This window comes from Egretta garzetta, unplaced genomic scaffold (genome assembly GCF_000687185.1).
Source record: "Egretta garzetta isolate BGI_Z169 unplaced genomic scaffold, ASM68718v1 scaffold415, whole genome shotgun sequence".
NCBI classification, from domain to species: Eukaryota; Metazoa; Chordata; class Aves; order Pelecaniformes; family Ardeidae; genus Egretta; species Egretta garzetta.
In genome coordinates, this window is record NW_009259686.1 from 1,708,717 (window position 1) to 1,729,296 (window position 20,580).

The 20,580-nt window shown below is 42.6% G+C and overlaps 1 protein-coding gene across 1 annotated transcript; it reads right to left on the reverse strand.

Moving 5' to 3' along the window:
* Nucleotides 1–675: 675 nt before the first annotated feature.
* ELOVL5 (ELOVL fatty acid elongase 5) lies at nucleotides 676–18,148 on the reverse strand. The gene is made up of 7 exons (XM_009638776.2): nucleotides 18,083–18,148; nucleotides 15,986–16,173; nucleotides 8,522–8,599; nucleotides 7,704–7,875; nucleotides 6,048–6,172; nucleotides 4,028–4,162; nucleotides 676–2,575 (listed from the first exon to the last, which is right to left on the reverse strand). Exons 1-7 carry the CDS (start codon nucleotides 18,138–18,140, stop codon nucleotides 2,444–2,446), a joined length of 888 nt encoding a protein of 295 aa, XP_009637071.1. The 5' UTR covers nucleotides 18,141–18,148; the 3' UTR covers nucleotides 676–2,443.
* Between the last annotated feature and the right edge of the window lie 2,432 nt (nucleotides 18,149–20,580).

Below are 20,580 nucleotides of genomic sequence, written 5' to 3' on the forward strand. Positions count from 1 at the left end.
ACTTGGAACTCCCTCCCAGAAGAGACCAGCATAACATGAAACCTCTGAGCCTTTCACACAAAGCGCAAAACCCATCTCCTTGGTCTGGGTTTCTTGTTTCAGGAGCCTGCAAGTGAGAAGACAGACAGCTAGGTAAGTAGTTCTGTTTTTACTAAGTCCATTGTCAAGCTATCTGGGCTCATTGCAACGCACTGATTAAAACAATCAAATCGGAGATGGCTCAGAAACCATCACTTAAGGGCAAGGGGAGCTATAAGGAAATTGTAAAAATGCTCCCATTCTGGAGAGTGGTGTTATTCCCTTTTTACTGACAGGGTATCTATGGCAGAAAGTCCCTTTCGGCGACATTAAGCTTTGCTCCTGGCACTCTGTCTTGGAGCCATTCGGGCTGCCCTGCATTCGGTAAGTCAGTAATCCCCGCAGGAGGTTTAATCCGTCACACAAACAATTATTGCTACGGCCAGGCAAGGGAACAGCATTTAATAACAGCTAAAGTCTTCTGTAAGGAATTTGTTACCAAATCTCTGCTAAATTTCTCTGAATATCTGCAGCTGTCCTTCCGTCACGATGGCTCCTCCTTGGCCTGACACAGGATGGGGCAATGCGTTAAATCTGTACAAACGCACCAGAATTCAGGCAGAGATCATCAAAAGTGTTTTAATGATTAAACCATGTCAAACATTAACAATGTAGGTATATTCAGATGAGCCAAGGGTTTATTTCTAGCACATTTAGACAGCTTATTTTGAACATTATAGCTGCTGTACTGAGCTATGTAAAGACTCTGCAAACCAGTACCTAGAAATGAAGACACACGCACAAGCTTTGATAATGTAAACATAACAGACACTGTCTCCTTCAAAACAAGGACTGAAAACCCACAAGGCTAGTAGGAGAACTTATTAATTCCCTAAGAGATGTGCAAAGATTTTTAAAAAGATTTAATTTTAAAAAAAATTTAACATGTTAAAATTGGCATTTATATAAATATCAAAAAACAAATAGTGAAACTTGAGCAATGACCAGCAGAATGTCTTGTACAATTCAATTTTTCAGGGCTTAATGAATAAAACATTCATAAGCCAAAATCCATCATGGCAGATACCAGAACATCAGCAATAGGTAGTAGCTTCGCAACCGACTCCTCGTATGTGCAAGGCAAGATTTTACAAGGAGGAGTAACTTTAACAAGCACTCGAACCAAATCCTCAGATAACAAGCCAGAACACTACTGGTGATATACACAACTCACACTACAGAAACGGACATCTCCAGCACATTTCAGTAACATTTAAAAAACATCACGTATGACTTAGACCATTTAATTTTGCTCGTTTGGGAAAAAGACATTTGTGTTAGGCACATTTTAAAAATGAACAGATGCTACATGAAGAAGAGTACAGATACCAACTTAAATACAGACAATTCCATCAGAAAAGCATCTTTCTGTCTTCGTTTTTAAATACGCTTTCGGATATGTCACAGACTTAAACAGTAGCTCCTAAGATGCGGATATGGCTATGGTAACAACACTTGAAATTCTGCCAGTTTCCATATTAAAAACCACTCTTCATTTAGCATTTAAGAATTCCCAGAAATAAAGGAAAAAAAAAAAAAGGGAAAAAAAAAAGAGAAAAGAAAAGATGGGTCCACCCTGTATATACTCTAAACCTTAGAGACAATATTTAAGTCTTACTGGACTGTGTAAGCGCCAATTAATTTTACATTAGTGACATACTTCAAATAAAAAAATAATATCTATTAAAAAGGTAAAATAACTTTTTCATCTGGTTTGTGACTTTTTAGTCAGTTAAAGCCAAATATACAAAACTAAATGTGCCATTTCCAATTTCACTGTATCGCGTAAGAGATACGCAACATCGTGTATCACATACAGAACAGTAAAATGATCAATGGATTCTTCTAAATGACTTTTTAATAAAAAGTCAATGAACTGAAAAGTTGAAACATACCCTAATTTTTAAACCAGTAATAAGCTTTGGGCCCTGCTTTTTAATTTAAGGCATGTGTGTTTATCTACCGAAACCAGCATCGTACAAATTACCTCTACAATCACATGCATGATCTACAGTAAAAAAAATGGAGGTTTAGATTACAGTGTTCTCAAATTGTGAATCATAATTCAGCACCTATCATATTGACTAGTAAGGCAACAGCAGTGTCGGATACTACGATAATACTCCCTTCCGCAGTCTATAGCGGGGTCAGTGACAGCCCAGAATTATTTTTAAACTTTAACCTACTTTTATGTTCTGTATACAGTTTCTAGGGTGTTTGCACTGGTTAAGTCCTACATAAATCACACTATTCTAGGCAGGAATAGTTACAGTAGCCGTTAGAGTATTAGTGCACAACTCTTATTGTGCTTACAATCAGATGATTTTGTTGTTGGGGTTATCAAAACGGTTTTTCAGTTTGGTCTTCAATCCTTCCTTTGTTTCCTTTGTTTCACATTGTTCTCAAGGGAAGAAAAGCTGTTTGTGTACCCGTTCACAGTGGCTGTAGAGCCGTTCTGATACTCTTTCCTCCTCGAGGATGCCTTCTTGTTGTAAGTCTAGAATACACGGAAAGACACGCCGTTTTGCTTAAAGAGATATAAATAGCTGCTTCCTCACAGTAACTCAAGAAAGACAAAAGGTAAACTTGCACCCGTCATTTTTAAAGACCTTGTGCCGGTGGCAGAGTCTAGCAAGCTCTACCATTTCTTGTGTATGAGGCTATACTACGCCTTTCATTCATCACAGCCAGAGAATTAGTTCACCGGAAAAGAAAAAGGCTTGGTAGTGTGTTGGTAGCATTGGTAGCGTTATGCTAACAGTAAATTAGAAACAAGGGAAGTGGTTTTATGAGCAGACGATGCCAGAAGAATATACTCAAGATGACAAGTGAGGAAGGAGGTTTGATGCACGGCAGGTGACCACCGTCTCAAGCAAAGCCTGAAGAAGTAGTGGGGCAAGCAAGAATAGCAAGGGAAGTTCAGAGACAGAAATGTGAAAGGAATTTGCACTGGCCAACATGGGAAGCAAAAACTAACAGGATCAGGGAGGCTTGGGACAGCAAAAAAAATTTACAGACAGTGAAAAAATACACATGAATCAGCCTTTGTCGAAGGGGCTCAGTCGCCTTGCAAGAATGTGTTTCCCAAAACGTGTGTGTGTGAAAGACAGTTAAATGGTTAAATTGATGAAGGAAGTCAAGTAATATCTGTAATATACTATCATGTTCAACGCAGCAAGTGATATGAACCACGGGACTGATTTTAAGAAGTACCAGAATCTCAGATAAGGAAGCCTGCTATGTTTCCCACCATGACTCACTCTAACCAGACCCAAAATCCTCAAATCTTTCAAGAGATGTTTAATATGTGTGACAGAGTTTGCTTGTTTGGGGCAGTAGGCTGTGTTGGCTTGGTTTTGTGAAGATGGGTACCTCTTTGCACAGAGCCCAATTAGGAGCTACTCAGAACAACACATATCAAGTCTCGATCTGTTCAGACATTAAATCAATTTTGTAGAAACACAATTAAAAATGTTGGTTTTCCATATGGAACTAAAACCAAATGCCTGTGAAGGTGAACCAAAACCAGATTTCTGTACGTTGGGAATTTGGGAAGTTTCCCTGGATATAAAACAAGCACGTCCCCTTGTAACAGCCATAGTGAACGATTCCTTTGGGAGCATCACAGGTTCACAGGCTGCTGTTTTGCTTCAGACTGAAAAGCCGTTTCTTACAAAAAAAGCTCCTCCTCTCCCTTATCTGCAGTTAAAATTGCATTAGTAAAATGCCTTTTTGTGCCACTCTGCTTACTGAAATTACTAATTGTTCTGAATTACAGACACAAAACATCAGAAGCTTCCAAATTTGAGGGCAGACCAACAAGTATAGTACTTTAAGAGCCTGTGCAAGATAGCAAAAGGCTATTTCAAGCGTATCTTTCTGTAAAGCAGCTTTCCAGTGAGACACAGCCAGCAGAATGCTACAAAGAGACGATGAATATTACTTTTACCTGAATGTAGAAATTCGTGAAGAGGATAATCAAAGAAATCATATAAGAAATCTGGAAATACAGCCACCCCTGAGGAAATGCACATGGCCAAACAACACCACAGCTGGTCTGGAAGATTGTCAGGACAAACTGAGTCTGGAGAGAGAGAAAAAAAAAAGAGAAATGGAGCACATTAATGCGAGGAAAAAAGCCATTAGTGACCAAAATCTCATTAGTTATTTCCAAAACAAGTGAAAAATACGTAATACTACGCGTTCGACAAGTTTATCTTCTCTGCCTTACTAACAGTAAAAAACTGAGTTAGCAGACATTCAGGCTGTGGTATTCTGTTGTTTGTCTTTATTTGATTAATACCGTTCCATTTTAGAGCATTAGAGTAACTTATGCAGAATTGATTTATAAATATACGAAGGAACAAAGATCACCTTCTCCCTAGTGAGAGCTCTTCGGGGTTTGACTCTACCACCCTAACAGAGTAGATCTGCATCTCACCACCTCAGTTGTGAAAGATGTGGGGTAACTGGGTCTACAGACAGATCCTGAGACCCTCTCCCCCAGACAGGGGGATAAGGGCTCATGGCTCCCACCTAAGAACTTTTGGGGTAAAGGCTGCAGGGAAGCTGGGGAGGCAGGGAGGAGGACTGGGGTTTAATAATCTTCAGTTATCTCTGTTGGAAAAACACAGTTTGGGCTGAAGTGCTGCAGAAGGCCTTAGGCAAAACGCATCTTTACATGAAGGCTACCAGATAAGGGAATGTTTATGTGAAAAGGGAAAGACGGTTCTGTTATTTCGCTGCCCTAACAGCTACACAGGCGGAGCAGGCAGGGGAGTGAAAGCCGCTATGATAATAGCCAGGGAAGCAACCGAAGCACTCAGACACTCACAGTCCATAGCACACAGACCACCAGGATGAAGAATAGGCACTAAATCCGGACGGAAAAAAAATAGCCACACAAAGCAAAACAACCCCACCAAAAAACCAATGAACCTTGCTGCTACAATACTTAGCCATCCTTCAGGAAGGAAGAGTGCTAAGGAAAAAGGATTTTGAGAATCAACACTCTGAATTGCTGGTTATCAGCAGCAAATGTTATTAAACCTATTCACAGCCCCGTGGGGTTGCTAAGTGGGGAGAGGATGGACAAAAGTTTCCCCACCTACAAAATGGGGAAGACAAAACACCCATGCATGTTTCCTTGAAAACATTGAAACCTGATTCTCATGCAGTATCATTACAGCATGTGCCATATTGCTTAGTTTTGTTGCTCTTTTCACCTCCAGTACACAGTGTTCAGGCTTCACCACTGTGTGCACAGGAAACAATACAAATGGATGCAGGGAGTCCAACACAGAATTACAAGAGAAAAAAATCTGCCCATTTAAAGTGCAGAAGGAGACTAGAAATATTGAACAGTTTTTAATAAACCATTTGCAACTGCATGCAAAAGTGAGACAGAAACGCCATTGTCCCGTGGGACTAGAATGAAGGGCCTTGTTAGCTGTGGACTGCGTTGCCCTTGGGTTCTGGTCTGTCATCTCAACGTCAGCCTGAGCAACCAAGCACAGAGAAGATTGTAGGTTAACAGTTGGACTTGATGATCTTAAAGGTCTTTTCCAACCTAAATGGTTCTATGATTTTATTCTAAGAATGTGTTAGCTCAAGCAGGCTTGGAAGAAAAGCTTCTCCCTCCTCCCTGGCTAGCGAGTCCTGGAAAACCCAGCACTGCGACTCCCAAATATATTTAGCCACACAACATGGGGAAGTGGAGAAAGATCCCACTGATACCAGCACTGATCTGTGTGCACTGTCAGTCCCCAGCTCCCCACTGTCCTGAAAACAGAGCAAACGGCGGCGCAGAAGCTGGATTTCTACAGTGATTTAGGCACTCGAAGACATAAAAGGTACTAGCCTTCATTCTCACTTCTCCCCGCCGCCAGAATTTTCTAACTTGGTAACGGCAAGAGGACCCCATCACAAATAGAAGACACTGCTAAAACGCTGAAGAGCTAATCACTCACCAGCTGCCCCTGAGTGATGTACTTCTTCCACCACAGATAAGGACGCATTGCTGGAACAGCGGACAACCCGTAGTAGGAGTACATGAGGACGTGGATAAAGCTGTTCAGCGTGGCACCAAAGTAAGCTAAAAAAAGGGCAAAGGAAAGTACACTGCATTACCAGGAACATGCTGTTTCACGGATTCGACAAAAATAACGAGTTCAAAATGTTACTATTTAAAATATGATTTTTCTTAGAAGGGCAAGAGTCCACTCCGCTGATATATTTTTTTTTTTTCTGTTCACCCAACAGAGTGGCTGAGCTGCTCTGCAGCTGTGCACTTCATCCCAGCCTTCTGGTTTTGTTTCCTTGATTTATTCTCTCTCACATCCACATTCTGGCTTCTCAAGGGAACCGAGGAAGCTGATAAAAAGGAGGCACATAAGCATGCCCAGCAATCAATAGCTTCGCCCATCTAATTTTAGGCTTATTTCACTTCCTTCCAGACAGGAGCCTACTTTGTCATTTATAACCAAAAGCAGCACATATCTTCAGAAACTGCCAGTTAGCCATTTTACTTGTCCTTTCTTATAGCATCTTGAGTCATTAAAGAAACTTTTAGCTGAACATCAAACTGCATAGAACTGCGATGACCAAGCAGAACATAAAGCTTGGAAAGGAAGAAGAAAAACACATCACTAGAAATAGCACAAAAGTATTTTCAAGACCACACAACACAAGATAGACTCCAAGTATCTGCGCTTTTGACTGTTGTATAAACAGGGATTGACTTCGCTGGAGGAGAATGTGGTTCCAGATGCACACTTTTTGTAAGTTCACCATTACTCACTGTTGTGCTGACAACACGAAACAAACAGGAGTTTCTATGTTGTTTGGCTCAGAAAGCAGCCCAGCCTTCCCGAGCAACCCAGCCTCTCAGCCTGCACTGCCGGCACTTCACATCCACTGGATTTGACAAGGTTTCTCTTGGATGTGCCCAACAAAACCAGTATCTATAAGCTGCACATCTGAACTAAAACTAAGCCACGCTAATGCAGTTAGGAAACTAGATGCCAGCTAAAAGCAATGAAATTAAAGAATCAAAGCAAGATAGCCAGAGGTTAGCAGGATTTAGACAAGAGACAGACGGAAATCTTCCACTTAGGATGTATTCGGTCAAGTTCATTAGTGCTTAGGGGACAAGATTTTAATTGAAATCATTTGTTATGGCTACTGGTATAATGAGATTAAATTAAGAAAGTAACATCTCAAGTGAACTTGACAGATACAAGGACAAGAGTCACTATTAGCCATCTTGCAGCTGAAACAAGCTTCTGCACCTGAATTGGAAAAGAATATTGTTTCATTAGAAGGTCTGCAACCATCACAAAAAAAGAGAAAACAAGGTCGACAGTTATCAGACTTGGACTACTGCAGCTGATAAATGTCACACTGCCACGCAAATCCTGCAAACTACAGCAGCATGCTTCTTCTAGAGGCTCTGCAGGCAGCTCAATACCCGCAACTATCTGCAATAGTTGCAATTCAGCAAAGCAGCTTAATACGGGACAGAACAAACCCTGCAGCTGAAGGCACCAGAGCTGTTTGGTTTGACCAAAAGAAAACCAAAATGAGGCCCTTGTTGCAAGCGTTCCCCACCATAACCCAGTACTTACAGTGACCACAAGGCACCCAGTTCATAACAAACCACCAAATGTTGAGCATCGTTGCATGGTGGTAGACGTGCAGAACAGTGATCTGATGATTATTTTTCCGCAAAATGAAAAAGAAGGTATCCATGAACTCAATGAGTTTGGAGAAATAGTACCACCAGAGGACACGTATGATCTAGAAAGGGGGAAACAGGTTTTAGAAGCACTGCACATTTGGGGGGGCTTTCAACCTTTTTGCTAGTTAAGTAATTAAAATCCAGATTCTGCCCTGCACTACTTGGATTAAAGAGACCGCTGAGATCTTCCGTAATGCTTCAGCCTCAGGTCTCTCTGTAGGCGATCTCGGTACAAACCCATAGCTACAGCTGAAAACAGGATGAAAAAGAGTGTTTTATAAGGCTACTGCTGTGCACCTGAGGTGCCCTGGGAGAAACAAGAAAATATTTAACCAGAGCTGGTCCCACAGTGCTCTCTGTGAAGGAGAGGTCTGAACAGCGACCAGAAATAATCATCACTGCACCTCAGAAAGAGAAGGGGAGTCACAACACACCGTGGTTGGGTACAGTCTGAAGACCAGGTCCTTTTTTTCTGACCTGGGAACACTTGAAAATTTAGAGATAATTACTCACCAAAACACCAAACATGAGTATACTGTAGATTAACTATTATGTTTGACAATGTACTGTCCATCGTATTGTAAAAGGAGGAAAAAGAGCATACAGTTTGAACAAAATCCGCATAATCAATACCATTCTGCTCTCCACTTACACACAAGCAGACAATTTGAGACACTATTAGCTAATAAGTCTCGATTATGTTACCTTCATATCGGCTTCTCCTCCACTGTGCGTATCCTGACAGAAGAAGTTGTATCCTCCTTCCCATACTCCTGTCACCAGCTGAGAAAATCAAAGAAAAAGAAAAAAAAAAAAAGTGTCATTTGGGGAGAAGGCTGCACCCCGCGGCGCGTGCAAACCTCGACAGCAGCTCTGCTGATCTGGGATCTGGTGTCAGGGGATTCATGGGCACCCGAGTGCAGAATTCAAGCTCCAAGCAGTCATCGAATCAGAAATTCTTCCAATTAGGATATACCAGAAAAAAACACAAGAGGCAGCACCTTATCCCCACTTATCCCAAGTAGCGTGTGTGTTTTGCACAGACATATTCTAGACAGATCCTTAAGAAATACCTTTCCTTCTTAGCTGATGATCTAACTGCTGAAGAAAGTGAATGATCAAAGAAAATAATAAAAAGCTGTATTTTTAGGATGTTTCATACACAAAGATCTGACTACAGTTTTTTCAACTGTGTAACAGAGCAAATCTTCAGCTTTGCTATCCTTAACAGCTAACAACTGAAGTTTTACCACATATTGATTCTTCAACATCTTTTAAAATAATTCACTCATCCCGGGCATATTACATCCTTCCCAGCGCAAGTGACTTCCTCCACGGGATACGCTGCTGCCTGCCTGACCTTCTGGCATAACAAGTAACACCTGAAACACAACAAAATTACTTTTAAGAGTAATGAGCAGCTGCTAGTCATGACAGGATGACAGGGAGCCTGTTGCCAAAGGGGTGGCTGAACCCTCCAGAGAAGCAAGAGGAAAGCTGGATGTCCACACCCCACCCTTCCATGGGTAGGAGATGGAGGGGCAGGTTGAGGGTGGGACAGGAGGAGGGAGTGGGTACAAGGACAGGACTGAGCCCCCTTCAACATCATGACAGAAGGGTTGCTGGATGTTGTTTATAAAGATGTTTTTCCTCTTGGGAATAGCATGAGGAGAGGAGTAACAAATTTAGGTGATTCCCAAGTGAAAAAAGAATTGTTAGGTATCCCAAAAAAATATTTTAAAGGCAGAGACAGATATCCTGCACAAGCAAGTTGTCTGGTTTTGGCCTTATCTATGGTCATGCAGAATTAAAAAAAAGCTTTGCAAAGCCACGATGCAAAACTCTTTATACTGTAAGTCATTTAAAATGATCACTTTACTGAAAGACTACAATAACTGCTATGATTAAGTGCTGCTCAGAACTGTGAGTGGGAAGCTAACTCTAAAAGGTACAATAAAGATTATCATTTAAATTATCTACCTTTTCCTAGTTATTTCTTTCATGGCTCATTTTCCCCCTAAATTAGCTTTTAAAATACCCAGTCAGCCTAGGTCATTATTTTTGACCTTCTGAGATAGAATTATTGCCACTATTTAGAAAAGGAAAGAAAAAAAAAAAAGAAAAGGGAGGGGTGAAGGGGGGGTGGGGGGAGAGAGAGATCTCTAGCAATACCATGACATGTAGATCTGGAATTATCTCATACATTAGAGATGATACATCAATACCACCCTGCCAGAGTGAGAGCGGGGCAGCCATGCACATTGAGCCAAGCAGTTTCTCTATCCAAGCAGCAAAGGGAACGCAGCCACAGGAGGACTGCTCTCCCGGCCGTAAAGGCAGACACTGATGGGCAAAGCACACCAGTTTAAAAGCAGCACCCTGCTAAAGTACCAGCTATGCGCCGCAGCAAGCCTGGCACCAATCCGCTCTTAGGGCTGCGTGGCTTTGCGACCGCCCGCCCGTCCCTCAGACAGAAGACCACATTGTCCTGTGGTTGCGTTGTTAAGAGCTTACAGATGTTTTCATACAGTTCTCATAGTTCAAGGAAGCATTAGGAATAGAGGGATAATCACAATGTTTATATTGCAATTAATCCAAATAGCATCCATCACTAATCCTGCGGTCCATAAACTTCTCCCAAGGAAGGGCTAGCCTAGTGAAACCCAAAGAGCTTTCCCTGCAAGAAATAGAGGTTCACTACCTAAAGCGTAGTGCAACCCGAGGTGTCTGGATGGATCCCACTCCTCTGAAGGGCAAAGGCATCAGTGTGGCTATAGGTAGCTTCAGAGAAACCCAAGTACTTCCTCGTTTCTAGAAGAGCATATAATAATGCGCTAGGAGTTTTAATGCTCTCATGGCCTCAGGGTTTTAAATGATAGAAGCAAAGCAACATTTGTAGGAAGTGGTAACATCTTTTATCATAAACAGTATAGTTACAAAAATAATTTAATCCCACCCTTTCCAGAAGGAATTAAATAGCGAAAAGCTGCTACTGCTGCACACAAACTGCTGCTGGTGCCCACCAGCCTCGCTTGGCGCAACACAGGTAGATGTGGTGCTTAGGGACATGGTTTAGTGGTGGGATGGCAGTGTTGGGTTAACGGTTGGACTTGATGATCTTAAAGGTCTTTTCCGACCTAAACGATTCTATAATTCTATGGTTCTGTGACATATCACACACTTTTCCAAGTTAGCCAGCAGCTCCTTTGCCCAACACCACTATTTCTTGCACCCACAACAGTTTCAGCACATGCTGGCAGGCTTCAAAAACAGAGCCAAGGGGCCACTCTGAGACCTGACCACAAATGGTTCCCAAATGGGGCTGGGCATGCAGCACCAGGGAGCTCCTTACGTGCCACCTCAAAAGCAATAAATGGAGGTGTCATAAATTGCCAGCTAGTGCATTTAAGTCATTGCTCATGCTTGTTGCGGTCTGCTCCCAGGACAGCCAGAGTTTCTAACCCCTCCTTACAGCTCCTCTACGGCAGGTCCCAACTTGCCTGGCACTCCTTGCCCTCCCAGCGATGGGCTGGTGGCTCCTCAGCCACCCCAGGCTTGAGACATCCATTCCCTGCCCACTGTCCCCAGGGAGCCCTTCGTCTTCAGGTTGTCAGGAGCCCAGGCATGCTAATGGCACTGCTGATATGCAACCGCAGGCACATCTTTTCTTGAGAAATTAAGCTGTCTCAAAAAGGCTGACTACAATCATTTTCACCAGTGCACACGATTTTCTAGATGACACAAAAAGAGACAGCTCCTTCATAAGCCAATTAAAACGGTACTCAAAGTCAACATTAAGTCCTCTGGCTCCGGGCGAAACCCTGCAGCTCAAAGTTGCAGCTCTTACTTCCTTCCCCGCCTTGAATTTTTTTTTTTCATGTTGCTTTCATTTTGTAATTCCGTTGCTGAATTCTTTAAAATGCTGTAGCATGTCCTTCTTCTATAAACTCTGCTACCAAAATAAACCAGCATGGTAACACCAGTCTGATCAGGCTGTAGGAGAGGTGTTACTGGGGAGGATTTTGTTTTCTCATGATAAAAACCAAAGTCCGAGACTTGCTGGAGAGGGGCAGATAAGGGACCCGGCACTGCGTCACGCTGTCAAGGCATGATGGGTCTACGAGCCTCAAAAGAGAGGCAGACTGAAGTGAAAAGAAGCAGAAGTCCACACGTCTGATCAAAGAAAGCAAACACCTATGGAATTTTATCTTTACATGAACGAAATCACTTTGGGCCCTGTGGAGAAAGAAAGGGGAGAGGAAAGAGCAGCCTGGCAGCGAGCAGCCTCCCGCTGCACAAAGTCCCCTCCTTCTTAAAACAGGGTGTGGCTCTTGGGATGCTTTTACTACAGCATATGCAACACCTCCCTCATTAGTAAAACCTGAGACTTTTCTCAGGCTAATTCAGTAGGGAATTAATTTTTCAGATTAAGAAAGAAGACAAGGAAGTGATGCTTTTAAGAAAGTGAGCCTCCATCACTGACCAGTTTTCCTCAAATGTTAAGTCCAGGTGGCCCACATCACTTGCCCAGTTTTGCTAACAAGCAGCCCCAAAATCAAACGGGTCTGCCTGCCGTATAACTCTCCCTGCCTTGCCAAATTACCCAGCTGAGACCCGAGCAGAGAGGCACGGGCCCTACTCATGGCGTTGCAAGACAACTTGACTCGCGACCCAGGCATGGAGCCGTGACGCAAGTGGAAGCCATGCCGCCTCTGCTGCTCTAAATACTCCCACCCCACAGCTCTTTCGGCTACAGCCATGCCAGCCAGCAAGCGATGAACCCATATCCAATAACCTCTGCCAGCCACCCCACTACGCACCTTCTCCACCACGCAGGAGGCCACCCCTTGCTGCCCCTGCCCAAGGCAGGAGGGTTATTCCCCCCCAAAATCCAAGCACTGTAGGTTTATACAGAACACAAACATTGTTGTTTGCCCCTAATGAGCATCCCCTCTTCCTGAAGCATGGGAAGGTCAGATCAGCCTGGAGAAACCTCTCCCGCTCCCCAAGGTCTGCCCTGCCTTGTATATTGTCGGGCGGGGAGCCGGGGCCAAAGGGGAAAGCCCTGCCGCCTCTGCTGCTCTAAATACTCCCACCCCACAGCTCTTTCGGCTACAGCCATGCCAGCCAGCAAGCGATTAACCCATATCCAATAACCTCTGCCAGCCACCCCACTACGCACCTTCTTCACCATGCAGGAGGCCACCCCTTGCTGCCCCTGCCCAAGGCAGGAGGGTTATTCCCCCCCAAAATCCAAGCACTGTAGGTTTATACAGAACACAAACATTGTTGTTTGCCCCTAATGAGCATCCCCTCTTCCTGAAGCATGGGAAGGTCAGATCAGCCTGGAGAAACCTCTCCCGCTCCCCAAGGTCTGCCCTGCCTTGTATATTGTCCGGGACAAGCACAGTCCACTACTCTGTTCTGCTAGTACCAGAACCCAGCCTGGTCATTAAATACCCAAATATTTTCTAGCAAGTACACACAGAAACTACTATCTTAGGAATTCCAAATGAGAGATATAAGATTTCTAGTGTTTTTAAAATAAGGTCATATTGTATTACATCAGTAGACCAAATGGGGCAAGTACACAATAACAAATCCTACAACACAAAATTTTTTTCCCCCATGTTATTGCATACAAACATTCAGACGTAAAGGTCAGAAAACCAAGCAGGTCACCTTTCTCAGCCTAGGTGGGAGGATGCCTCACTTCAGCGCCTTGGTTTGGTCACATAATATTTAAACTGAGCTGTGATGCTATGAATCATGACCTGAACCACCACAGCTATAACTCAGGAAAAACTCCAAAGCAGGGTTTCAGATGTACCATATGCAAGCCATTAAAGCAGCTTGTTTTCAGACAGGCTACTAAACAAGTTCGTAAGTCGTGATGTTTTATAACTTTCCTCAAACTAGGACTGAAAAAAAAAAAAGCTTAATCCAGCTGAAACTCAAAGTGACAACAAGGAAGAGAACAGGGAGTTCCATCTCTTTTTTGAATGCTGCTCTTCACCATTTTACAAAGTTACTTACTTCAAAGTGAGTACCTGTACTATAAAGTGCTACTGATGTATGGCTAATCCTTCAAAGCCAAATTTCCATGACTGACGTGATCTGAGGGAGGGTATCGCCTGCTTTGCACTGACATGGGTAATTGCAGGGGCACTACAGCTAGAGAACGTACCTGGAGGTGCAGGAAGCTGATTTTTTTTTTCCCTATCACCCGTCCCTTCGGCTCTCTCCCTGCAAACATCAAGCAGCAGGATGTTATGTCAGCACGGCTTTCTACTTGGCAGCGTTTTTGTGGGATCAGCCCCTTGTTGCAGAACATCGCTTGCCCTCACAGCTAGCTTGTAAGTGCTGTCAAACACATTTCATTGCAACTATCGTGAGTTTAATAGTCTTCATAACACTGTAGCTTCGTGTATTCCCATTTATAAAGAGAAAGTATATTTACAATACCGACGAGCACTCCCATATAGGTAACATGACGTTAAGAGCAATATTCACTTCCATGCAAAGAGTTTCACTATATAGGAAGGAGGAGCCTTAATATTCACTGTATTTTAGTTGTCTCATTCCTTCACAATATAAAAAATTAGTTGCAAGTATGAGGACTTCTTTTGCATACAACAAATAGTTCTTCCTTGGTAACCAGTTCATTGTTAGCAAGAAAATGGCATTTATAAGATCAACAGTTCAGATCTTCGCTATTGTTTAAATTTATCAGCAGGCTTTGTAACATGGCAGAATGTTACAGTAATTTTAATTTGGAAACTATGAGTATTATTCCAAGTATTCAAGGAAAAAAGATTGGCTATCCTGAGAGTTTTATCCACGCTTAGTACAACCGAAGAAAGTCTGCACTTGTAAACCCTCAGTAACATAACTGGAGGTTAAGCCAATAGATTATTATATAATTATAAATAATATATACATAAAACAATGCAGATGTTGTACATGAAGTCCACAGCAACACTACTTTCAGACAAATTAAACACATCAACACACAAATTTTTCTGGATTATAATATCCTGATGGGGAGGTTAGAAATGTAAGCACATCAAGACTACAAGTTGTTCCAAGTACCTACTGAATCCAAAACCACTCCCCCCAAAGAATTAAGTATCAAAGTTCTTAATAACCTAACTAACTCAGTAATTTTTGAGTTGACAATTCACTACACAAAAGAAATAATTTTAAATTTAGATCACTTCCTATCAAACACTCACCTTGTAAAATACTATAGAATTCACTACGAACTTACAGGAGAATTATAGCTTGCATATATTTCTAAGCCAATGTCAAAAAAAAAAAAAGAAAAATAAAAAAGAGATTAGTAGATTTAGCTCTAGCTTGTAATCACATGTTGAAAATGAAATCTGTCCTTATGAAAGGAGAAAGGCCTTTGGTTAAAAGCAAGCCAGAGTATTCTGTACACTAAAGCCACACACTCAGTCATTTTCTGACCACATTCTTATTTACACTGCCATAGTTCTGCTCTCTGGGAAGTGGAAAACTTCATACTGCCTACATCTTTGTTTGTTAGGAAAGAGAGTAAGTCCACAGAAAGTCCAATTCAGTTTGAAATATATTTGTCAGTTCAGATTTTAACTTCCAAGAAACAGATGAATCACAACGGCATTGGTGCACTTGTTCCAGCAAAACTAAGAGGTCACAAAAGAAGCTATTGCAAGCTTACAGAAATAGACGTGTAGAGTGTGTGCATGATTAAGCACATTTAAATAAAACACATTTTGCACTCCAAACCAAGCCGTAGTTTTGCTGCAAAGTACTTTGTACAATCCACCAGCACAGTCACGTTGAGCGTGACTTCTAGGCAAGGAGGAGCTACTGAAGGAGTATCCAGGTTCATGCTGAAAGATCAGGCCTTCACTTGCACCAAGCGAGAGAAGTGCGTTTGAAACATTGCTAACCAAGATCAGCATCGGTGTTTGAGGCAAGGTTTGTTTCATACCACCCGCAGAGGCAACATTACAGCCACGGTTTTCTCCCCTGAGAAGTGACATTGAAGAAGGGTTGTGACATTTCTGCAGATGTTCCCACAGGTTTAAGAGGACATTTTCAGAGATCATTTTCAACATAAGCCGATATCATTAAAACAGATATTGCAAAATAAGCCCTACCCAACCCCTTTTCTCCTACCTCATAAAACATATACAGAGAAAGCAGTGTAAGTCCAAGGTTGTAGACCACTAGAATACCCCTGCACGAGAACGGCTGCTTATTCCGCATGTACTTTGGTCCTAGCCATACGATTAGTAAGTACAAGACTGAGAAGATAAAGGTAGGTGTATAGTTCTCCAGAAGAAGCCATCCTTTTACTCTGGGGTCTGAAACAAACAAACACAAACATACAAACACTTCAGTTTTTGTAAGGGGAAGGGTTCAATGCATTCAGAAAAAGCTGTACCCAAAATGCTTCTAGCACTGGAATACCAGAGAAAGATGGAAGAAGAACAGCAAGCCCTTTTATTAAGGGCAACATCACCAATTACAAACAACCTTTGCAAATTACAAGATTTTAGTTATACAGTTGTTAAAGAAAGCAGAAATAATTCTCTTCCTAAGGCAAAAATATTCTTAAATTATTATGGCTATTATTTTAAGTACTCATTACCATTCAGAATCGTCATCCGTCTTGAATACCATAGACGGTCTTAAATTGTAAAGAAAAGCTTCAACAATCCTCTTTCCTTATTCTCTCAAACCAACCTTTCCCAGGGGCACACACCTTATTTCCTCACAGAGCCAGCAAAGCTAAGAGTGAAGCAGATACCTTTGTGGTTATCAGTAGATGATCCTGGTAATTAATTTCTAATCAATACTAACCCAATTAGACTTACGGATATGCTACTCAAAAGGATTCAATTTTGGAGTCCTTGTATGAGCAATGAAACCCAGAGCGTCAGCCCAGTCTGACTGACCAGCCTGCTTGGCAACATGCTGACTGCTCAGGAAAAGCACATAAACCACCCCGAACGAGTGGATTTCAGGGGAACACTTGGGACAAGTCCACGATCCTTCTGAACCACAACTGCGTTGTCGATACCCAGCCACAGCATGGTATTTCAGCTCCTCTCACTAAAGTCGGCCCAAAGGACTGAAACCGAGTTTACCAAACCATAAGCGAACAATTCAAGTATTGCTGGCACTCAGAGCCCTGACTTAATTTTAGAGGAGTCATCTGTGGATCCTGAATGTAAGAAGTGAGGCCTTAAAGTGTAGGTTGGGAAACAGTTAAGAAAGCTGGGAATCGTTTGGATTTGCCACCTTTATGGTTCATTATCTTCAAGACACGGCAAATACAGACCACGTGGCAGAACATGCAGTAAGTTATATCAGAACATCCAGAAATTTAAATGGGCTTAGTATGAACTGGGGGGGTGTCGAGGGCACCGAGCTAGTAAAAAGCAACAGAAAACACACTTTGAAGGATCAGAGGCTTGTTGCACCTCCTGTGGACTTTGTCCTGCGAGGTAGCGGCACCACCACCATAGTTTCACTGGGACAAAGAAAGAGGTAGAAAAGCCGCTACTGAAGCAATGGGAGGAAGAAAGCACATGCCACCGAGCAGCCCTGCTATGCACACTCCATAGGGGATGCTGGCATTTAGTCCCCCCCTGGTCAGGACCACGCAGAACAGGGCCATCCCCACCCTTGAGCTGGAAGCCCTCACCACGAGGCCACCGCCTGTCCCGCTCCCACTGCCTCTCCCTGACTCATGCCAACCAGGATTGCTGTTCTCCATCTGTAGACATTTTCCCAGTGAAAAACCTACCAAAACCATTGTTTCTTTACAAAGAATGGTTTCAAAGAAGTAATGCTTTCCAAAACCTACAGACTTTTTCAGTGAAAAATTCCTTAGAAGCTCTAGTTATGAGGACAAGAGTATTTTTATTTCATCAAATGCAAATTAAAAAAAATATTTTTTCTTTTTTTATAAAAGCTATTATTAAATTCTAAAAAAAAAAAAAAAAAAGCAGCAAAGATCTGAGTGAGGTAAGTTCTTCACTAAGACTAACAACATGAGCTTAACTGATAGTAAGAGGAATAGCACCTATGATTGTCATAGCTGAAAAATTAGCAGCTCTTCAGGTAAAAAAATCAGAAGCATTGAGCAGACTTTTTTTATTTATTACAGAATCATACAGGATGTTAGAGCAAAGCTGTTCCTTATGCTCTAATACCTGCACTTTAGTATCAGCTTTAGTTATATATTTAATTTTTGCCAAATCTTACCTCTGGGTCCAAGCCAAACATCAAGGTAGCTATTGATTGTTTTATCCAGAAGTTCCATTCTACAACCTACTGAAATGGAAAGAAGAGGAGAAGGTTAGTTCTGCAGCTGACAAAAATGATTTAGTCATCTGAATGCCATCTGTTAGGGTTAACAAAGAAAAATACTGGTACGCAAAAACTGCAGCAGACGTATTGGACGTTCCCAGCATATATAAAGTACATAAAGCTTATTCTAGTCTCAGAGAGCCACTGGCCTAAGAGCTGAATTTCCCACTGAAGTATTTAATCGTGGATCTAGATACAGAGTTTTAAAATACTGAGTTCAGATTAACCTGAAGTTCTTTTTAATTCTGTATTTTGTAAGTGCAAATCTTGCAAGATCCTTCTGCGAGAAGGACAGGAGGAGGAGGACTGGACCTTGAGAAAGCCAGCAACACTGAAATTCTCAAATAAATATTATGAAGTTCTTTTAACAAAGAGCCTTGAATAGCTATCTGGGGAGGAGGAGGGAAGGAAGAAAAGTGAAAACAGGCTCTGCTATCACTTTGGTGGACAGGTGACCGATTACAGCCCTGGTTACCAGCCCATAAAACCCAAGAGCTCAGCAGTCACCGAATGACAGAGAGGGCTGCAGAGGCAAGGGAGAAATCATTGCAGTCCGTGGCAGGAGCATCTCCAGTTCCAGGGGCTGCTTACTGGGAAGGCATTACCAGATAAAACTCATCCAACACCGGTACAGCAGAATGACTCTGAGGTCATCTACGGGCTCCTCACACAGCCAGCATTTATTGGTAGCACCTGGTACATGCACCATGGTACGTAGGTTGCTGCAGCTCCCTCAGTTTGAAGCAGGGAAGAAGCAGCAACACTTCCCATGAGCAGGGGCAATTGTACACAAAGCTGTTCTCAGGAGAAGAAATAGTAATTTTCTTCTCGATTAAGGAAAAATACAACCAAAACAACACACCCCTTCCAATGTCCTCTTTTCTATCCAGAACGGTACTGAACTTTCACTGAAGTAATTTTATCCATTTTTAATAGCATAGTTTTCACTTCTTGGCGTTTCCACCCCCCCCAAAAGTACTAAAATTAATAGCAATTTTCAGTTACAGGGAAATAACGTAAGCAACACAAAAGCTGTCAACATACCCATAGTGCAAATGAAACGATTACGCAAGTTGACACATTGTTGCTAACAACAAAAAAAGTTAATCTCTATTTTTTTTCCAGTTCTCACTAGAGAAACGTCTCTTTTCCACCGGTGATAACCCTGCCTCTAGGGGATGGCTGATTTATGCAAGTAAAATGAACAGCAGGTCCTCTGGTTTTAGTCAGCTGGGACGGACACCTCTGTTTCTTTCGCATCCGGCAAGAAAAGCCAAGCAGGATGCAAACGATGTCCTCGCCCCAGGCCCAAAGCAGGAGCCGCCCGGTCCCCACGGGGGGCTTCGACTTCCCCGTGGGACGAAGAAAACACAGTGGGCTGGGACACACGTGCATTCACGTCGCGTGGTCTCCTACGCAAGCCCACATCCCTTCCACCGCAGGGCTCCAGGCAGGAGGCCGACGTGCTGGCCGGGGATTTCTGGCTGCAACCCCAACCCATCGCTTCCCGCGGGGCTCCTGGGGACACGCACAGAAGAGGACTTTCCCCTCCGCGTGCATCAAGCCTTTGTACCGCTTTGGGCTACGCGATGGCACAGAAACTGCCCTGGAAGCTGGTCACCAGGCACAAACAAAAGAGCTCGATTAAAATAACCAGGATTGTTAAAAGTCTTTTGCAATCCTGATCCATGCCGGTTTTATTTTCCGACTGAAGAAGCCCGGCCCAAGTAAGTACACACTTCACAAGAGGGTGCATTTTTGGGATTATGTCACCTCACCAGCTATGACACACAAACTGTGAGCGCCTGCCCGAACGGCCCCAGCACTGGCAGGCTGGCGTCCTAGGAATAAGGAAATTTAACCCAGAAGCTTGTGCTGTGCTACCAGAAGCATGAACATCAGGAATACTGTCAGAAATTAGTATATATAATTTCCAAGGAGAAGAAAGAAAAGATTATCCAGAGCAAGCTCTTCTTTTTTTTTTGGACCTCTTTTTTTTTTTTTTTTTTTTTTTTTTTGTCAGCTATTAAATATCGCCAGGAAAAGCACTCCCCAGCGGATAATTCATTTTGCTGCTTAAAATCCCCACTTACTCAATTTGTCTGTCGCTCCTTTGATCCAGTACCAACTGATTTAGTTATGCAGCACTGCATCATCCAGTAACCCAGCATCTGCGTCTGACTTCAACTCCCCCTTTTGCAGAGGAAGACTTCAGATGGGAGAGTTTGTTTCAAAAACAGAAGTTCGTTATACAAAAATATACAAGAAAAGCTCAATCCAGAACTGATTTGCTCTGTACTGTTGCTTGCTGGACACTGAAAATGCAGATATGTAAATGAAACAAGTAAGAAAGCAGAAACAAACTCTGCCTAGCTATCGCAAAGTCAGCAAGA

Excerpts from the sequence above, each read along its gene's own strand:
- ELOVL5 (XM_009638776.2), bottom strand. The coding sequence starts at position 18,140 with ATGGAACTTCTGGATAAAACAATCAATAGCTACCTTGATGTTTGGCTT. Across the intron at positions 8,600-15,985 it reads CTCTGTATATGTTTTATGAG|CTGGTGACAGGAGTATGGGA; the intron begins GTAGGAGAAAAG and ends TGATTTTCTCAG. Across the intron at positions 4,163-6,047 it reads ACATCACTCAGGGGCAGCTG|ACTCAGTTTGTCCTGACAAT; the intron begins GTGAGTGATTAG and ends CTCTCTCTCCAG.